This window comes from Brachycentrus maculatus, unplaced genomic scaffold (genome assembly GCF_059751285.1).
Source record: "Brachycentrus maculatus isolate JH-2025_06_01 unplaced genomic scaffold, ASM5975128v1 h1tg000116l, whole genome shotgun sequence".
Taxonomy (NCBI): Eukaryota; Metazoa; Arthropoda; class Insecta; order Trichoptera; family Brachycentridae; genus Brachycentrus; species Brachycentrus maculatus.
In genome coordinates, this window is record NW_028280869.1 from 935,909 (window position 1) to 957,906 (window position 21,998).

Genomic DNA, 21,998 nt, shown 5'->3' on the forward strand with positions numbered 1-21,998 from the left:
TTTTCACTTTCACGTACATTTAAATGCTAGAAGGAAATACATTTGTTAAGAATAAATCACGGGTATACTGGCAATAAACGTTAACTCTAAAATCCCTGTTTCAATAATCCCTGTTTTTAAAAGCTTTTAGCCTGAATAAAATACCCGCTATTAAACTTAAAGTTGAATTTACTTTTAACACCACATAAATATGACATTTCAAACTACTACGTGTATTTGCCAGTTCATAGAAAATTGAAAACTTTAATTATAAAGTTTGTGATGCATATTAATGCATCATTAAGTCAAAATTGCATAACATCGAGTTAACGTTTTTTGCCAGTAAACTCACGATACGTAAAAAAAAACATCCTAAATAATTTATTGTATACATGATAAGTAATTCATACATCTTAAATATTTTACCAGCTTTAACAAATTGCAAATTATGACCGCAATTCTAGTATTAGGTTCAGAAAGAAGGGTGGAAATATAATCTTTGGGTGGATACATAGGTTGGGGATTGGATTGATTGTTTAAATTAGTTACTTACGTAGATACTATTTTAAAATAGCAATTAATATGACAACCCCAAAAACAAAGTCAATGGCGTTACAAACGTCATTTTTGCGTTGGTAATATTATTTTACTTTTGATGTACTGTTTGATTTATTGTTTCATGTGTTTATTATTAATAAAATATTGCTTCCAGTGCAATAAATGTGAATTAGTATCCGGTTATAAAAATGAAGATATTTAATAAATTGTTTCGGAGTTGCTCGTAGCGTAAAGAAGCTTGTGGAACCTGAATATGAAGTATGAAAGTTCGCGTGTAGCAATATTAGCGAATAAGCTTTTTATACATAAATTGTGCCTTAATATATTTGTAAAGCCTTTTACAACCCTCTAAAATGGATGAAAATACTTCATATTGTAATTATGCCAACCGCGATATCGATCTAATATGTCGATCTTGTATGAAAGAGGATCCAGTTTTAGTTGATCTGTTCAATAATATGGACGATTCCTTACCAGTGAAGACAACTCTCACATTAGCCGATATATTCATGATATGCACTCCGGTCCAAGTAAGTATTATCGAGTAAACAAATTATTTTTGTTCAGTTTGTTTTTTTTTTATATTTTCTTAAATTAAGTGTTTCAATATATTTTATTGCAAAAGTAAAATAGTAAAAAAGGAAAGAGTACTGGAAAAGAAAACATAGTAATTCCCAAATTAATCAGTTTAAGCCCCAAACATCAAATATGAGAATCAGACTAGCTTTTAAGAATCCATAGTTCTTTTGAAATTATAAAATAGAAAAATAAAATAATTGTAAAGTTCTTAACCCTGAGGTCCTTCAGTAATGTCATGTATATCCGTGGGTGCAGATAGGGTTTCCAAAGGAAACGAATACGTTTTATTTAAAGTCTGATATTTGTAAAGTCTGATGATCTAATTTCAGGTGGTAAAGTCGGATGGCTTGCCGCAGAAGCTATGCGAAGGGTGCATCGAGAGCTTGACTTCGGCGTACGCCTTCCGCACACAGACTGAGAGGAACGATTCTATATTACGCGACTTGGCCAAGAATGTAGTTGAAAAACCAGTAAGCATAAAACAGGAGATCGATATAGATCTACCGTTCGATGTTAAAGAAGAACAAAATGACAATTATGATGATGACCAGTACGCTGACGAATCCTACTCTCCATCACCAGAAGTAAAAAAGAAGCGTAAAGTCAAAAAAGTTCGTACCAAAAGCGGTCCTCACAATTGTCCACACTGTGAAAAGCAATTTTACAAGCCTTCCCGATTAGAAAAACACCTGAAAGTTCACATCAAAGTGAAAAAGGAAGCTCACACGTGCGAAGTTTGCAAGAAAAGCTTCCTCAAGGTGTCGGGGTTGACCAGACACATGGCCATCCATGACGCGGAGAGTAAACCGTTTGAGTGCCCGCAGTGCTTCCAAAGATTCAAGCGAGAAGGACTGTTGCTGCGCCACAAGGCCGTGCATTCCACAGGACTAGACCTCCCCCCGGCCGCTCCCGCTCTCGATGCGGAGCCGTCATCTTTCAACTGCGAGGAGTGTGGAGCCGTGTTCGAGTCCCGCCATTCCCTGTCCAGCCACATGCGTATTCACAAAGAGAGGGAGAAGCAGCTTAGCTTTTCCTGCGATATATGCGACAAGAAGTTCTCGTCTAAGAACCCGCTGAACCGCCACATGAAATTGCACTCTGAAGAAAAGCCGCACAAGTGTAATTTGTGCGAGAAGCGATATTCCCGCCAGGACCAATTGTTAGATCACATCAATAAGCATAATGGAGTTAAGCCCAATGTGTGCCCTTTCTGCAGCAAAGGTAAAAATTGTCATTGTTTTCTCTTCTTTTTTTCTGGTCTCGCTCAGTGTTGCGTGTCATGGACTCCAGGAGATTTTTTATTGTTTATCGAATATTAACTAATATTTATACTAACTAATATTTTATTTTTTATCTTACAACATAACACTAATAATAATTGAAACATTTGTTTTCAAATCTGCTTCCTTTCACTCTTCACTTTTTCTAGTATCCAGTCCACAATTTGCCTCTATTCCTCATGATTCTGGGACAAGTTGAAGGTAGCGTTTATTTAGCGGTAGAGGTCATTAACTCTTGTATTTTGTCAGTCCATCTTGAAGGATGTCATCTGGTTTTGTTCTTCCATCTAACTCTCAAGAATCTATAAAAATCAATAGTGACAGCAAAATAGAGAATAGTTAAATCTGCAAATATAAAGCTTCATCTACTACATCTCTCCAAAAAAATTTTTTTTTGGAGAGATGTAGTGTTTTTTATTTTTATTTGTTTATTATTGTAATTTTAATTTCATTTCATAAAAAAAATGTAAAACATATATGGTTGACTAAGTATTGCACCCACCACTTAGTCAAGCTGGAATAAAGATTTATTATTATTATTATTATTAAACCCTGAAAAGCTGTGGAGATGGTCATGATTCAAGGGGGGGCAGTTTATTTTTATGAAATCACATTGCTATAATGCTTTAAAAAGAAAATTATACATGGTGCAGACACTGCCAAGGCATTTACAGATCATTTAAAATAGTGTATAGCAATGAGCTTCTTGATATTGCTAAGCAATGTTTACCGATCGGTGCAGTCTCTTGATATTCATAATATCAATGAGAAAGATGTGGCTGACACTATTAAAAAAAAAATAATAATACGCATTCTCTTGTTCTGGATTTCACTCCATTTAAAATAATTATAAAAAAACATTGTTTTTTATATAATCTTTTATATAATTCCACACATACACGGGTCTTCTTGGAATGGAAGATGAATTAAGTCAATCCTATAAAAAGTCTCGCTTGTGCGTGGCTTTTTACCATCCATATTGCTGGGAACTCTATAATTCCGTGATGCGAAGTAATCTCCTGAGCGGGAGCCACATTAGCTTAAGTACTCTCATATGGTGGAGAAAGTCCAATGTCTACATGAGGGAGTATAGGTATTATCCTCTGCTCTACCCTACCGAGTTTCGTCATGGAACCTACAATAGTTTAGAGGCTAGGAGGAATGTGTATTTGATTACAATTTAATCGTAAAATTACTCGGAGCTTAATTTGGTCATTAAAAAAATCAAATATATTAAATCACCAGAGGAAGACAATCAATCAGCAGAGGAAGACCGAGAAAAACATGGCACGATCAGGTATGCCAAATACTCGAAAGTGGTCAGGTTAGGAGTCGTAATAATCGTCAGGTATGTATGAGGAGATGCATGAACGTGGAAGAGGCGAAAAATGTTTGCAAAGAAAGAGTGGTGTGGCGTTTTATTTTCTCTGCCTACCCCTGCGGAGAAGCGGCGTGATGGTTAGTTAGTTAGTTTATATTAAATCACAATCAATTGATTATGAGTGTTATTATGTTGCAGCCTTTTCCCAGCTGTGCAACTTGAAGGACCACATGAGAACCCATACTGGTGAGACCCCGTACCTGTGTTCGCAGTGTGGGAAAGGATTCAACAATGGCTCCAATCTGCGGCAGCACATGATGCGACATACCGGACTCAAACCCTTCTCCTGTCATCTCTGTCCCAAGAGATTCTCCACAAAGGGTATATTACATATTTCCCAGTCATCACAATTACAACCCCCGAGCCGAGGATCTGTTTATTCATTATTATATCAATAACTAAAAATGGACCGTAATATAATGTTTTGTTTGCAGGACAGATGACGTGTCACGTGGGGACCCACTCGGGAGCGCACCCGTACGTGTGCGATACGTGCGGACACTCCTTCACCAAACCCAACTCTCTCAAAAAGCACAAGCTCATCCATCTCGGTGTGAAGCCTCACGAGTGCGATGTCTGTAACATGAGGTAATCACCAATTCTCTGTAATGTCAAACAGTGGCATGGCTTCAGACTTAAACATGTTTTCGATTTTGATTTGTTCGGTGATTGTATTCTACTGGAATTTAGTTATTAGTTTTCAATTGTTACAAATAGCATTTTGGTTGTCACACTTTGTTTTTGAATGATGTCTTAATAAATAGATCAAATTATAAAATTCTTGTAGCTAAACAGTTAATTGTCTTAAATTGAATAGTAGAATATCACCGATTTGGATTCAGGGTGAGCCATTAGTCCAATAAACCATTTACACAGAATGAATGCTTCGACATGATTCTGTTTATTCAATGTCCATTCATCGTTTGAATGGATAACTAAAATTACTGAATTGTTTTCATTTGATTGGTCCGAATTGCTAATATTTTTTGTTGTTTTTTTGCTTCATGCAGATTCTCTTGTAAAGACCACCTGAAGCGACATTACCGCATCCACACGGGGGAGAAGCCGTACAAGTGCAACTACTGCGAGCGTGCCTTCACTCAGAGCAACGATCTTGTCAAACATACTCGTTCACATATCGGAGACAACATTTACAAGTAAATTTACTGACATATTCCATACTCAGGTTTTAAAACACTCGAAACTACAAATCAATTTCTCTTCAAATGATATTTTTGACCATACATCAAGAAAGTTATTCTACAAAATATTTGTTTTCAGGTGCACAGTCTGCTTAGAAAGTTTCCGCCTTCTCAGCGAGCTGAAGAACCACTATCCTCTCCACTACCAAGATGGCTCCGGGCCCCAAGGACAGTCCTCTCCGGCCCTCAGCGAGGACTCCAAGCCCCTGATTTCCTTGGACAAGCACTCCGGCCGGTACCTGCACGAGGAGTCAGGGGACCAACCCAAGGCCGCGTCCTCTGTATCGGAAGATTCCAAGACCCTCATTTCCTTCGACAAGCATTTAGGCAAGACTGTCTCATCGGAGATGATTGTGCTCAGCAACGACTTAGACAGTTACCAAAATATAGAAACTAAGAACGAACCAAAAGAAGTTCTCAGCGAGGACTTGCACTCTCCCGATGTCCAGATATACGCGGTTGAGGCTCCATTCCCCAACGCATCCATTAGCAAAACTATGTAAATGTGCATATTTAGTTAGAATATAACCATACATTAATATTTTTTTCTATTTTTACGAATCGATTATCAGTATTTGTTTACAAATTTTATTATTATACTGTTCATTTTTATGAATACATTTTTGTATACTATGCATAATAACTGAAACATAATATTTTAAATCGCATTAAATGACTTCATGAAGTAATAAATAAGTTTTATATGAAATGTAGTTTTATTTCATTTGTATTTATTGAAACTGCAGATAGTTGGTATAACTCCATATTGAATTTTTGGGTAATATATCCAAAAATAAACACGGGTATTGGAATGAATTCTACTTTTATTTACATATATGAAATGTGACGCATTTAGTCTTATTAAGACATTATGAAACACTCAACGAGTGTTTGATAATGTCTTAATAAGGCGAAACGCGTCACATATCATATATATGTAAATAAAAGTAGAATTCAATCCAATGACCGTGTTTAATTTTAGATATTTATATATCCCAACAATTATTTCATTCGGTTTAATTTTACAAATTATGTCTTTAAAATTCAGGCGTAGGCATATAAGTATTTTGATTTTATCATCAATTGCTATTATAAAGCTCTTGATATTTGGAAAAGTGTAGGGGAATGCATCCAAGAAGACTATAAAACTATTTTCATTATTATATAACATTATAAAAGTTGTAATTTTTTTCTCTGTAACTTTTAACTAGCACAAAGAAACACAATTTTTTTTTGACTTTTGTGAATGCAGCTGGAATTTTGATTGAAGGACACAATTATAGATATAAAAAGAGTGCATAAATATATGCATAAAGGGTTATTAATGTCATTTTTAATAAATTTACAGCAAAATAACATAAAAAATATTTTATTCAAAGAATCTTAACAAGCAGAAACATAAAATTAGACTATGATAATCAACAACTATTAAATGATATCACGGAAGCAAGAGCTTGTAAAAACAATGTACTGGGATAAAATTATGACAGATAACACTACACATATTTTCACATAAAAAAAAACATAGAAAATTGCAGTTTTAAACAGAAATAATTCAGATTACATCCCCGTATAACTAAAAATATTATATTTTTATAATACGAGAAAGCTATATAGGATTTAACATTGTGAATAAAAAAAACCTTAATATTTTTCCATAGATCTATGGCATGCAAAGCGATTTATATTAATATTATAAATATATACGTATAAATAAAATGGAATATTAATTTTTCATTTTTTGTTATTGATGGAGAAAATTTTTATTTTTCTCCATCTATTACGAAAAAAGAAGTAAATGCCACTTATTCATAAAATAAACTAAAAATATCATTTTAAATTACAACTTTAATACAGGGTTATTTTGTATTAAATCTAAATTTGTCCGCCTCCGTAGTGTAATGGTCAGCACGCTCGGCTACCATACTGGAGGACCCGGGTTCGATTCCCAGGGGGGGTCAAATAAATATTAGTGATTTTTTCGCTGTAATATTTATTCAATATAACCCTGGACTGGTACCTAAGCGGAGGGCTGATCACCTTTCCTACATATGTTTATGATCAAGATAACACTGCGTTTATATGATGCAGTGCCCTATGCACCATAGGGTGCGGATAAGGGTTTGAAAAATCTAAATAATTTACACTACCGACCGCACGATTTCGCCAGAAACATATGTCTGAAACTGCATGTTTTTTGCAAAATTAATGGTCTAATCGGTACGGCATGTTGGCATTCTATTTTAACCATACGTTAACAACTCCATACACCATGTTGGCGTCCTTGGCTATACGCACTTTGCTTACAAAAAAAAATTGCATCGAATTTTCCCTACTTGATGGGAGGAAATACTTATGTATTGTATGTGATTTAAGGCCCAGATCTCAAGCGGTCACATCAGAATGCGCAGAGCCGCGCTCAGGGCTTGACGTGTCCTTACGCTTGTTTTTTTTAGAGAATTTATTTTGAATACTTTTTTGTTTTTTAGAATATATGTTGTTTTTTTTTTTTTAATTCCTTACTTTTTAATAACCCTTTTTCTTTTCAAAAGCATAGAATTATTTAGAAGAAAAACTTATTTATTCCATGCAAAAACGATGATTTAAGAAAAAAATCATTTGCCTAAAATGTTACTTCGGAGAAAAACTTGTTTTTCATTGCGAAAATGATTTTTTTAATAAAAAATGACTTACGTAAAATGTTACTTGGATTTAGAGAAAATAAAGTCGCAATTTAACAAATACTTGGCATAAAGTGAATGACACCTGTCAAAAACATTGATTTTTTATGTTTCACCTTAATTGATATTTAGAAGTATATCCTGCCATTCAGTAATTGTGTTTTTTAAACCAAAGTTGCGTATAGCCGAGGGCGCTAATGTGGTGTATGCGATTGATAACGCATAGCTAAAATAGGATGCCAATGTGGCATACGCTGGTTGAAGTGTTAATATATTTTAATGTTATATGGTACATATACAATTATACTGAATATAAAATAAATGGTATTTCGTATACAGAGAGATTGAAAATAAAAATAAAGGATATAAAGTAAACCGAAGGACTGTATAGTCGATCTATCATATTGTATAATAGATAATGTAATGCCATTATATATTTGAAAATCAATAAGTATCCTACAAGCACCATTTGAACATGAATGAATATTTTATCAAATAAAAAAAATCAGTTCTTTAGTTTGACAATACTGATTGCTTAACACATTCTGAGTGCCGAACACGGCTCCATATGAATATTTTAGCCACGCGTTAAACCGGGAGTCGTGTTGAATAAAGATAAGGATTCGTAGCCGGTTTTATGGGTTTTGCAAATACAAAGGAATACAATTATTTATGATGTTTAAATTACAAAGTAGAATTTGATTTAAACAAGATTATAGATTTTCAAAAATTCACAAATTTACAACATTATTTTATATGCGTTGATGTGTTAAGAATATTTTTCCAACAGACCATGAGATCGGAAAATAGAATAATCTAAAGCTAAAATAATTTAAGCGAGTTACATAAAAAACATTTACATAAGTATTTAAAAAAATATATATATATATTGTCAGAAGTACCTTGTCCGGGTGGGCAATCAAAATTCAAATCACAATTGCTGAATTTTGATATCCAGAATAATGTTAAGTTATTCCAGAAAGCTAAAGTCCATTTGGTTTAGAATAGTCTTATGATTCTCATATGATTTCTGCAGGATAATCTTGGAGTTGACATGTAGACTGATATTATCTTTTATTAAAGACTGGAGCTCATCTACATTGTTCATGGATGAAGTTTTGCCTCGAGGATGGCTTACAGCAGCGCCAATTTTGAAATTCACAACCGACTGAGGGGGTAACTCTTCTGGTCTAGGAATAGTATGTGGTGGCGAATCATTATCGGAAACGCCGAAAGAAACCAACGCAGAAAAGGTTATTTGTTCTTTTTCCAGAAACAAGCGAGCGAGGTCAGCTGATAAATCCTTGGCATTTTGTCCCACGTTTATTATAAGTTTACTCATTTTGGATGTCTCCACATGAATATCTATTATTTGTCTCGATATCTTTTGCATAATTTGGCCATTCAACAAATTGTCTCTAGCTTTTAAACATTTATATATAATTTTAACAACCGGTATACAGGAGCTAGGGATAGAACGATCTTCCTTAGGAATATTTTTGGTTTGGAAAACTTGTTTATGCGCTTCATTCTGAAGTTCTCCATACTCGGTGGTGTTGAGTTTAGCAGACAGATCGAGGGGTTGTACTTCCTTACACCTCCGCGTCACGGATTGCAGTCTAGTAGAAAGTTGGCTCCAAGCTTCGCACAGTTTGTTAATTTTATCCAAAATTGTTTTAGATTTATCGGACCACAGCTTCAATTTTGATACATAATCTGATAATCGGTTCGTATCTTCAAGTTTACTAACTTGATCGTTATTCATTTCTAAAATAGACCTAAGTAATTCGGTTTTTTCATTTAATCTGCACATCCATTTATCGGAATCGACATGATTCAGATGTAGTTTTTTAATTTGTTGAATTAAATATTCCACAATAAGTTGATACGACACTACTAGTGACTCATAAAGCTGCCTTTCTTTCCTTATAAAATAAAGACCGCAGGATGATATCTCCGATAATATGTTATACTTGTATTTCATCTTAGGGTTCGCTAAACAGTAACGCAATTTGGAAGGAATATTCGGTTTGGGAATCTTGTCGTCGGCAAATAAACAATCTTTTTGATACGCGTACAACATAATAGGGAGTCTAGTATCCCAACACTTGATAGCAAATTCCATTTCTTCCTCGCATCTGGGAGAAATTAATAATATATTATTAGCAGAAACAGCGATGTCTTTCTCTACCCAGCCTCGGACCGTAGTCAACAAAGTTTTATCGTCAATTTCGTAACTTAAATACTCGCAGGTTACCGCTGAAAAAATTATGAGGATTTTTTTCAACAGTATGGTCCTGAGCAGAGAAAATATTACCAGCGGTGAGTCTCTCGCGGGAAGGGGGGGAACGGGGTCGTGTTTGTCATCTTCCGGAAGATGGAACTTCACGCACCTGTCATCCGTACTGCGGCCTCTTCTCTTGGGATCCCAGTCCAGTGCCACCCGCAGCCACTTTTCGATTAGACGTTTGAAGGAACTGGATATATAATTTTCATCAAGCAGAGTCGTTGAGAACTCTATATCTCCGCTGCAGTTCTCGAAGACGCAGATATGTTCGGTTGATTTGGTTTTGACGTGACTCATCCATTGGACGGGAGCCAAGTTTGGGAGAAATGGGCGGATGCCGCATATCACTTCGAAGGCTACTAATCCTAGTGACCAATAGTCCACCGTGTTGCTGTAGCTCTTACTGTAGAGTAGTTCCGGGGCCAGATATTGCAGAGTCCCCACAAAACTCGCGCAAACAGACTGAGAATCTATTTCTTTCGCATATCCGAGGTCCACGAGTTTATATATAATAGTACGATGCTCATATATGCCGTCCTTTCTGTTATTAACTTGTAGAACTATGTTTTCAGGCTTAAGATCGCGGTGAGTTATTTTTAAATTGTGCAGATAGCTTACTGCGTTCTTCATATCACTTAAGATACCGCGCACTTCAATTTCAGGTAGTCCATTTCCATTTTCAAGTTGATTTAACAATTGCCTCAAGTCTCCTTTACTACAGAATTCCATACATAATATAGGGAGCTTCGAAATATTACTCGGAATGAGACCTTTAGCTAAATCTTCCGGGAGAGTTTTGGTACCGACGATATTGTCATTCTCGATCAACTTCATCATCTCTACCTCCTTGGTCCATCTTTCCTTGTGTTTGGCGGTGAGTAAGGCGTCGTTACCCCACTTGCATACTTTAATAGCCAAGTGCTCGTCCGTTTTCAGATTTCGCCACAAACTGACCGTTCCGAAACTTCCACTTCCTAAAACTTTTTGTTTAATCCAATCGCCAATAACTGAATCGTCCTCCATGATTACAAAATTAGGTTAATCTGCCGGATAACTTCTAAAGTCATTTCTAAAATTGAAACAGAAATGAACAGCCGAAGACTATTTATAGATTGCTAGAAATATATCCGAGCAGCACGAAATGTAAATCACAGACTAACTATTTTATATAAAGACCGCCAACTACCTCGATTTTTTATGGCTGGAAGTGATATTCGCCAGCGGCCGGAAGTGACGTAAACGGCTAGAAGTACTAAGCTCCCGGCTGGGCGTGACTTCGCCGCGGCTGAATGTCAAATCCACCCGCCGAAATATTTATCATTCATTTTTCAGGTTAAATGGTATTTATATTGAAATTTGTTGTATAACATATTTTCAAAATTAAAATATTAATATTATAAAGAAGATATTTCACTATTTAAATTTATTTATTTCAGTGTAAACAAAAATAGAAAGGTCACGGCTAAAACGCGACATTTATAAAAAGAGTTCAGGCGATTAATAATGGTTACTCAACTCAGCCTTACAATGGTAAATGGTAATGGTAACTTTTTTGAAATTATTATCTCAAACTATGTATAAATATAAGGCTTTTCAACAAAAACAAAAACGTTAGAATTTTCAAATTACTATATTATATTTAAAATTCTAGAAAATACAATATTTTAATAGATTTATATTATCCACTGACACTTCGTGATGGAATTGCATTTTTAATTTATTATTAGATTAAAACCAATATTTTTAGCTTTTCCACTTTTTTATTTGACCAGCGACCGGGTTCCGTCGTTACCGACATCACCAGTCTGATGATGTCGGTAACGACGGAACCCGGTCGCTGGTCAAATAAAAAAGTGGAAAAGCTAAAAATATTGGTTTTAATCTAATAATAAATTACAATATTTAAAAGGGCGGAAGGAGTGCCCATCACTTTCTGAAGTTATGTTTCTTAACGGGGGTGCCAGCGCCCTTTTGTGGGCGTTTTGGAAGTCTGGCTAGGCGTTTTTAAATTTTTTGCATTTGGGGGGTGCTGCAGAAGTTCAAGAGAGCGTTGTGTTAAGTAAGAAAAACTACACTTTCATTGGCAAAATTTAACTTTAACTTTGGCATAATACTCAATATTATGAAGTTCTTCATAGACGGATTTCTATTTTTCTATCGATAATTGTCTATAACCATAGTCTGTCTATATTTATTTGAAATATTTAAACAACTTGTTGGTATCTCGTATTTTTCATTCCCGTTTTTGGTGTTTTTGTTAGTGATTAGTGTGTCTCGTCATTTTCTGGTCGTTTTTTGAACAATCTGACGTTTACGAGTCGACCCCCCCTGATGTAAATATTATCTCGAAAACTTTGTCGAAGGAAATTTAACTGTCAAAAAATATTTATCACATCTATGCAAAATGTCAGTTGAGTATCTATGGTTTATTCCTACGTTATTGGTACAAAGTACATTGTACGTTCCAAAGATTATATCCCTTTGGCTACCAAAATCCGATATATCGGCTATAGGTATTGTAGCGAGAAATGCCGGATCCGTCGGATCTAACGTCACGATTTATAGTAAAGCAGAAAATTCTACAATTACAAAAAGACGTCATGGGAAAGAGGAAACCATCACCAAGACCTCAATTATCGACGCGTATCATAAATACATACATGAGAGGACATATTTCTGACATGATGAATTGTGTATATCTGGATGAACGGAGGAATGGATGTCATTCAACATTTTATCCAGGATGGTACTAATTTCCCATATTATAAAATATTAAGATGTTGACTGACCGGAGTCACCGGAGTCTCATATATATATATATATATATATATATATATATATATATATATATATATATATATATATATAAATATATATATTTATGGTACTAATTTCCCATATTATAAAATATTAAGATGTTGACTGACCGGAGTCACCGGAGTCTCATATATATATATATATATATATATATATATATATATATATATATATATATATATATATATATATATATATATATATATATATATATATATATATATATATATATATATATATATATATATATATATATATATATATATATATATAAATATATATATTTATATATATGCGTGTATATATTTTTATTTATTATTGTTATTTATTATTATTGCTATATATTGGTCGGTACCTACTCACCAAAATTTATTTTGTAGTCTAGATTGTCATTAGAAAGTCTATGATTGATACTATAAAATCTCTGCTATTCGTTTTGCCGGTATTATACAAATTAGTTAGTCTGGCCGATATTTTGTGACAATACGAAAACTGTTTATATTGTAAGTTTTATATATTTTTTGGTTTATTTTAAAATTCATCAAGGTGGACAATAATCCAAGTGTCAAAATGAGGGTTATTTTGATAAATACCTACTCACTGTAAAAAGCAAGTTTGACTTAAGTTCTCATATAAAATAAATCTAACTTATTAGTAAGAAAGTTTGTATTTTGTAATTCTGATCATAAAACAAAAAGAACATTTGTATAAATATTTAGTTACAGAAAACATCTTCTGTGACATGCATTTGTAAATTTCAGACTGCACTGTATTATTCTATAGATAGACCTTTGATAAATAATCTCACTAAAAATATAAAAGTTTTATCCTTTAATTTATTAATCAAATGTATTTAGATATAGGACACGATCAGGGCAATTTTTTAATAAATAATATGAATTTAATTTAATTTAATTTGGAAATGTAGTTTTTTAATACAAAATATTAAAACTAGATAATATTAAGTAATCATTCTTAAAGGGGAGAGGATCCCACAAAAACAGTTTGAAGTTTTCTTTTGAATCCATATTTTATTTATTGAAAACTCTTAGTCTTGTAATATTTTTATATTTATTATGTTGTTAAAAAATTCTCAAGGGACTTTTATAAATTAGTAGTGTACAAGTTACATGCACTTGTACGAGTACAGGTTGCATGCTCTAGCTATTACTGTTATTATTTTTCCCCTACTTACCATTCTTCACCCTGGACTTCACTTACATCATCTGTATTTCATCAGGTATATCCACTCCTAAATTGAAGAGTTTTGAGCGCAGGACTGATCACCTTGCCTTTGTAATTGCTTTACTAATTGACAGGCAAGTGAACACTGCATCTGCGCCCTTTGTACCATTTATTTGCTTCCAATATTCTAAGTTGATTAAATTGTTAATTACAGATCCTTAATAATGGAAATGATTTCAGAAGAGCTTCCTTTATTGAAGCTTCCATTTAAGCCTAACACTTTACATTTTGAGGAAGATGAAGGCATATTTTTAATTCCCGCACAAATTTTTATACACGATAGCTTTCAAAGGCAACACACCCTGCTCAACGGGTTAATCAAGGTTGTGATAGATAGAAATGCTGACAGAAATAATAAAGACAAACCACCGAGCCAAGATTCTGAACCTCGGGATGAAAGGGAACCTAATAATGGAGTGGTCAAAACAATTAAAAAAGGAAACAGTTTATCATCAAAAGGCATCAAGAACTCTCTGGAATTTGTCGACTACATCAAAACTCAATCTAAGTCTCTTCGAACTAAATATTCGTACGAAGAAAAAGTGTCTGAATCTCAAATTTCAATGAACAACCAGAATATTATTTCTGAAAATATATCTGGGAGAAGTTTTCAGGATCCAAATATTTACCAGACCCGAAATGATAAACCTTTTCATTTGAAGAATAATTCTAACATCTTGAGTTATTATTCCGAATGTCAAGCGGAGAATGATACCGTCCTGGAATCGGTAATCTATCAAATTAGTTAAACAAAATCAAATATGGAAATTCATCCATAAAATAGCAGAAAAAGTCTTATCCTTCTTGTGCCATCTGCTATTTGTGGATGAAGTCTATACCAATTTATAAGATTATTCATCTTTTCTAATTACTTATCGAATTGCATGTTTATCTTAATATTCTGATTTTTTTAAAATATTTCATGGTTTACACGGGTGATCTTTTTATTTATAATTAATTTTATCTACCCACTACTTTATCTAGAGGTAAAACTTTCGTACTAAAAATAGATGGGGTTTTTATTTGTTTTTTCCAGGTGAAAAGTTTATATAATGAGAATGCAGATATTTGCACAGACTTGCGGAATAATGAAGACATCAACAATATCTGCAGAGAGCTCGATTATGTGGCCATGCTCTCTCAAATCCCGGAAAACGGTTCCTTTTCCAATCTTCAGACTGATTTCGATCAGGACGTCTTCAACTCGACAGAGCACGACTTCGGGGAAGATGATAGCAACGGAGACACGGATAAAAACGACGTTATAATCCATTCTGTTATAAACGGGGAGTTGTACCGCAGTCGAGGTAAATCGTTGGATTACATTTACGAGGGGAAGGAAATTGATCTGACCGGTGAGGAGTACTCCATCCTCGACCTGGACGGGGTGCGCGCGGACCGCCGGGAGGCGCGGCGCTCCGAGGCGCGCTGCCAGCTCTGCGCTCGGCGCTGCCGCTCACTCAACGCTCTCAACCACCACATGCTCGTGCACAGTGAGGAGCGACCTTATGTCTGCCAGATTTGCCAGAAGGGTAAATTAGTCTTATTATGTTGTAGCGCTTGTCATCTAATTGATAATTATTATCATTATTCCTCGAGAGACTTGTAAAAATTGAGAGTGTCCAAGTTACACAAGCTTGTACAAGTACGGGTACGCAACTCCGAGGTCCCTAGCCATTACTATTATTCTCCTTTTTCTACTTACTTTTTCTCCTTTTGCTTTACCATAAATCAATAATGTTCTTCACCCTGAACTTCTTTGTGTCATCATTCTTATGTCATCTGCCGATTAGCCCATATACCGATTAGCCCACTTCAACGTAATCACAGTTGAGTTAACACTTGTCAATGTACATCGCCCTACACATCTCTAGGGTGCAGATAGGAGACGTAATAAAATCTCGCCTTTGTGTAGTCAGAGATCAAATTATCTGCTAGAATTGGTAATAGCCTTAATAATGAAATCAGGATTTTCCACTAAAAAAATTAAAATCAAACTCTTAAAATACAAAATAATAGTAAAAATATATTAGTGATATTGTATTTACAAATAAATTTCCAAAAAAAGTAAAAGATTTTCCAAAAACTGTAAACGAGAATGAGGGAACATCAATTACGATAAACATTTTAAAACGTCAGTCAGAAATCAATAAAAATGTAAATCATCATAAATATATAATTAACAATATGACAATGATTAAAGCCTCCCCCATTATTGTTATTATATCCCACTGATAAAAAATAAGAAATAGCTCCTACCTCCTCATCCTTCAACGTTCCAAGGGCACAACTCTTAAATTTAGGCTAAGCATCACGTACGGTGTTTGATAATAATGTTAAACGCATCAAAACACATAACACAAAAGATTTTGTAATAAAAAGGGTATCTATCAAGCAAAAAAATTATTACTATTTTTTTTTTAAATATTGATATAAATTGGATATTAAGTAATGATTTTAGTTATATCTGCACTATTATATGTATATAAAATTGGATACATTTCATAGCTTCTAAGGGTTAGAATAAGGTCCTGGTTTGACTCCCAGCATTGTCATTAATAAAGTTTGGAAAATAAGTCATCATTTAAAATAGATTTTACTCTAAACTGAAATATTAATTTACTATGTACAAGAAATATATCCTTATAAGAAAAGTGTTAAATGTTTGTTTTGTTAAAGCCTTCAAAGAGCAGCCGACACTACGCCGTCATATGTGGACACACATGGCCAAGCAGCACCAGTGTGATATCTGCAAGAAGTACTTTGTGGAGAAGAGCTCTCTGCGCCGCCACATGAGCACCATACACGCCGACTTCCGGCCCGGAGCGCGCGCGGCCGCCTCGCGCACGCAGCACGCCTGCCCGCGCTGCTCCAAGGTCTTCAAGTCCCTCACCAAGTACACCATGCACTGCCGCATGCACGGCAACCCTAACTACGAGTGCGCTGTCTGCGGGAAGGTGTATGCCGGCCGCTCTCACTTGAAGATACACCAGAGGATACACACGGGAGAGAAACCGTTCGCTTGCAACATGTGCGATTCTAAATTTGCGTTCAAACATGTCTTAAAATCGCACCAAGCTCGGATCCATCACCGAGTCAACAAATACAAATGCAACATTTGTTCTCTCGCTTTCATTAAGAAAGCCGATCTCTCCAGCCACGCCGGATGCCACATGATCAATATAAGGAAGGGAAAACGACATTATAATTCTCAAAAACATACCAAAAGATGTGGCAATGTTGAGATGAAGAAACTTTTACAAAGAAATATGTTGAAGTACAATATTTCAGCGGAGAATCCTGATTACGCTCTGTTTGGTCAGCTGATTGGTATAACGCCCGAGGGAGAAGGGGTGGCGGAGCCTAGTACCACGGGAAACAGGAATGACATTGGTATGGAAGTGGATAGAGAAATTATGGAAGAAACAATCGATGTAACAGCCATCAAAACTGAACCCGACAAGTACTTCTCTTCGCTTGTTGATCAGGAAAAGAAGGAAAAGGTGATTAATTTTATTCAAACCGATTTTAATTCATATCGAAGTAGTTATAACAGTGGAGCTGAAACATTAATATAATGAAATGTATAAAGTCCCTTATTTCGACAACCACACTTCTTAATTTTTGGAACTCCTAGATATATCGATCAAACTCGTGACCCAGTACACGTGAGTTCACAACAGCCAACTATGTATGTTAGAATAGGGAAAGCTTTTATTAAGCAAAGACTCTTTTTATTTGTATGCAAGGTTCGAGTCTTGGATCAAGATCCGTCTGAAACATGAGTTTCAATTTTTTATGTGGCTTATAAATTAACATTTTCAGTGTGTCCAAGTACTTGTAATCCAGGTTTGTGAACAAGTTTTTGGACACATTCAAAATGTTGCAATGTGCAATTATTTTTCAATAACAGAAGCTTTTGTTAAGTGTAATTTTTTTTAAATATGCATGTTGAAATATTTTACTCCCCATTATTCCCCATTTTTCCATTTTTAATACCTCTGATAAAATTTACCAAAATTATCTAGTTCTTAAAGCTAAAGACAAAAAGAGAAAAACCAATTTCGTGATGTAGGTTTACATAAAATTAGTATTTATATGGTATGAGAATTTTTACATCAATATTTTACAATACTTGATTTGGATGAAGGAACCACTTAGAATGCTAGTATTATAAAATGTTATACAAGGAAAATTGCACAGTTGACAAACCTTTATGAGAACACACATCGTTATAAAGTGATAGTGGTGATGACAATATTATTTTAGATGATAATTTTACATTATACACGAAATGTACATTAGGTTAGGCTTTAGTCTTACACTTGGTTACTTTTCTTCTTTCAGACATCAGATTTATTCTTCTACACACGAACCCCGCTTATTGAAAACAACTTTTATTCTGACCTCAAAGTGGGAATTGAAAAATTCTCGTAAATCATAACAAAAAACAGATTATCAATAAATTCATTGCAGAATGTAGAACCAGATAATACAAATACAAACCAACACATATTTACATTTACAACCAACATTTACACATGCTCAAATACTAACAAAATGGCACTGGATCTGAAGAAAACTTTATTTAACATTTCAGAAGTGCCATAAATGCAAGAAAGAGTTTGAAAGAATGGGTGATCTAAAACGGCACATCATATCGCACATAGTCCAGGAGATAACGGCCAAAGCCAAGGAGGAGAACCACGCGACGCCACACTTCGAGTGCAGCATCTGCGGGCTTTCGGGCTTCAACCAAGTGGACAAGTTCAAAGCGCATCTGCGGGAGCACGCCAAACTCACACTGTACAAGTGCAAGTTCTGCCACCGGGCGTTCGGGGATTCCAGCAACTATTCCAAGCACAAGAAAGTGCACGGGAATAAGTTCCTTCAGTGCGATTTGTGCCGCCGAAAGTTTAACACCAAGCGTATGTTGATTTCCCATATGGAGTACCATCGCGGTCATCCTCCAACGCGTTGTGGTCATTGCGATAAAGAGTTTTACTTCCCGTCTAGTTTCCGCAAGCACGTGAAAATCTCCCACCAGGGAAAGGCTAACGTGACGTACAAGTGTGAGATGTGCGGGGGGCGGTTCCAGTCTGTCAAAAGGAAGTGGGAGCACCAGTGGGAGCAGCACGGTGTGCGCAAGGTGCGCGCGGATTGCCCGCTGTGCGGTGCGCGCTTCCGCAAGTTGTCCCTCTTGCGAGCGCATGCCCTGCGCGAACACCCCCCTCCCCCTCCCCCGCCCACTCCAACCACTTCATCCCGTCTACTTATGTGCTTATAACAAGTTAATCCATCTCTCTATGGATCAAAATAATTTCATTTTGATACAAATAGTTTATTGTAATTTTTTCATAGTTATGCCACTGTTGAACTGCCTTCCTTATGAAAAAAGAGAAATTTTGTACCATAGTTCTTTAATTTTTAATTCTTTACTGGCATCAAATGTTGAATAATAGCATCTTATTTTGATCAAACTTGCGAGAAGGAAAGGAAATAAGTTTTGCAACCTGAAAGATATACAATACTTTTTGAAGAAGTTCTTTTTTATTATAGATGGTAAGGATCACAGTTAGCACAATTATATTTCATATTAATTGATTGTAGAAGGGTTAGGGGGCTTGTGCACTACCCGGAATTTTACCATCCGGTTGTCCGGTTTTGAAAAATAAAAGCGACTACGACAGTTTAACGTGATCAAATTTACGCGCAACGTGTTCACGCACCGATCCGAAGAAAGTTGGACAAAAGCACAAGCCAATTATCGTTTTATCACGCCAACTGAAGTGCCAGACGGCAAAATTCCGTGTAGTGGACAAACGCCCTTAGAATTACAATTTTATATGCAGAAATACCATAAGCAGTAGAAAATTATTAGAATTATTTTTAGTTTGAAATTACGTTCATTTAAAAAAAAATATATCTATTAATACTAAACAGGATTTTACTGCCTCTTATTGGTAGAGTGCGTACCTAACCAAAACTAAACCTTAAATTACTTAATGTAACCTTACCGGATTTTAGTTCTCTTTGTAATTTAAGTTTGTCATTTGATTCAAGTACATTTCTATTTTAAATAACTTTTTTCTGTAAGAGATTCCAGCATTTGGGATATTTTGGTACCCGTTGAAAGAATATTTCAAGCTTAAGACTAAATAAACTTAATGAATTCCTAACAACATTTTGAGTGTGTCCAAATACTCGTTCACAAATCTGGATTATCTCCAATTATAGAAGTTATTTTTCATATTATTTTCTTGAATTCTCAACATAGTTTTGAAGAATATGAAAGTCTGGGTATTTACATATTATTCTTCTTCATCTTTGTTGAGATGTAAAAAAAATGATAGAAATGAATTACATTTATTCATATGATTTCATATTAGTTTTTATTTCTTTTAGTTTTTGCTGTAATTGTAACAGACTCGGAAGAAATATTATGTAATTCATAATGTTCCCGTTCCAATTTAATCAACCAAAATATACCCATGTTATTTAAAGTAATATGCAAGTATTTCTAATGGCTGATAATATCATTATGTTTTTCTTTTTGTATAATATAAAAAGTCTTTTCTACCTTAAATCAATATTAAGGAATTTCAGTAATCCTTCAATTTTAATATTATTTTTAAATATTTTATAATAATTAATACATCCTCTTCTGTACTTCAAATAGTTTCTTTTTTATAAAAATATTATAGGTACATTTCTAAAATGATTTTTATTCAAAATGTTGGTATGACTGAAATTCTTTATTATGAAAATATGAATTTGGAATATTTAACTTTTTTATTGCATTTGTGTAAATGAAAGATTATGCTACCAATAAAAATTATCTACGTTAAAAAAGTCATAACTAATTTTATAAAGAGAAGCTGATAACTGATATTAAATCTTCCAGAATCATTGTTAAATAGTTAAGGATAAAATTTATAAGGGTTCAAATTACAAATAATAATAAAAACATTGAAGTAAGCAATTATATTTGGTATAATATTATCGTAAAAGTAGAGTCGCCTATCGTTACAAGTTTGAAGTAGTTTCGTATGTATCAAGAACATAATATTTTTTCTCAAAAACTAAAATTTCACTAGAACTCCTATAGTTTTCAGCCTGTCATATTGTGTTATAAATGAATAGGTGTGGTTCATTTTGTAAGATTTTATTTTCCTAGTGAGATTAAATACTTTTTAGTGATTGGGTAAAAATATCCTCATTTTTGTTTTCAAGAGATTTTTATTTAACATTGAAAAAAATGTTTTATATATTTATAAGTAATATATATTGTATACCTACATTATTTATGTATGTTACTTTCTTTGTTAAGAAATTTCTACATACACAATTTTAAAAATCTTTTATTTACCTTATTCAAACATTTTTTGGGAGGTGACGACCTAGTTACGTATTTATTGGTCGCCTATGCGTTCCGACGATAGGCAGAGGTAATTTGTACTTTGGGTTTGGGTCAATTTTTAAATCACAAACTGGATCATAGGTGTTTTAGGTCAAAAATATGTTAACTTAGAATGTAATTAAAAAAAAAATGGATTCCGCTAAGAATCTTACCTGTTCACAGATTGTAAATAATATTTTATCCAATATAATGGCATGACATAAAATTATTTTGAGTTAAATAAAGTGACTTCTCCATCAATTCTAGGACAAATTTGATGGGGGCCATATATGTATGTACATACTTATATGGTCTACTAATTCTCTATTCCGCCTCCTTAGTGTAATGGTCAGCATGCTAGGCTACCATGCTGGAGGTCCCGGGTTCGATTCCCAAGAGTATCAAAATAAATATGGGATTTTTCAGTCTTATATTTATTTAATATGACCCTGGACTGGTACCTGAAACGGAAGGCTGATCACCTTTCCTTCGTGTATTTAACGATCAAGATAACACTGCTTCTATACGATGCAGTGTCGTATGCACCATTGGATGCGGATAAGGGTTAGAAGAATTCTCTTTTATTATGT

At 34.4% G+C, this 21,998-nt stretch overlaps 2 protein-coding genes across 2 annotated transcripts; one reads left to right on the top strand and one right to left on the bottom strand.

The window, feature by feature from the left end:
• Nucleotides 1-587: 587 nt before the first annotated feature.
• On the top strand, nt 588-20,302 carry LOC148309893 (uncharacterized). The gene is made up of 11 exons (XM_088259371.1): nt 588-1,067; nt 1,446-2,337; nt 3,916-4,098; nt 4,212-4,365; nt 4,788-4,934; nt 5,059-5,480; nt 14,005-14,083; nt 14,164-14,737; nt 15,046-15,541; nt 16,689-17,512; nt 18,610-20,302. Exons 1-11 carry the CDS (start codon nt 891-893, stop codon nt 19,294-19,296), a joined length of 4,635 nt encoding a protein of 1,544 aa, XP_088115497.1. The 5' UTR covers nt 588-890; the 3' UTR covers nt 19,297-20,302.
• Nucleotides 6,223-11,090, bottom strand: IKKbeta (inhibitor of nuclear factor kappa B kinase subunit beta). Its single transcript, XM_088259315.1, has one exon. The coding sequence runs from the start codon at nt 10,968-10,970 to the stop codon at nt 8,631-8,633; it is 2,340 nt and encodes a 779-aa protein (XP_088115441.1). The 5' UTR covers nt 10,971-11,090; the 3' UTR covers nt 6,223-8,630.
• Nucleotides 20,303-21,998: the final 1,696 nt, after the last annotated feature.

Coding starts and splice junctions, on each gene's coding strand:
- IKKbeta (XM_088259315.1), bottom strand. CDS start 10,970: ATGGAGGACGATTCAGTTATTGGCGATTGGATTAAACAAAAAGTTTTA.
- LOC148309893 (XM_088259371.1), top strand. CDS start 891: ATGGATGAAAATACTTCATATTGTAATTATGCCAACCGCGATATCGAT. Junction 4,366..4,787: donor TGCGATGTCTGTAACATGAG/GTAATCACCAAT, acceptor TGCTTCATGCAG/ATTCTCTTGTAAAGACCACC. Junction 5,481..14,004: donor ATCCATTAGCAAAACTATGT/AAATGTGCATAT, acceptor GTATTTCATCAG/GTATATCCACTCCTAAATTG.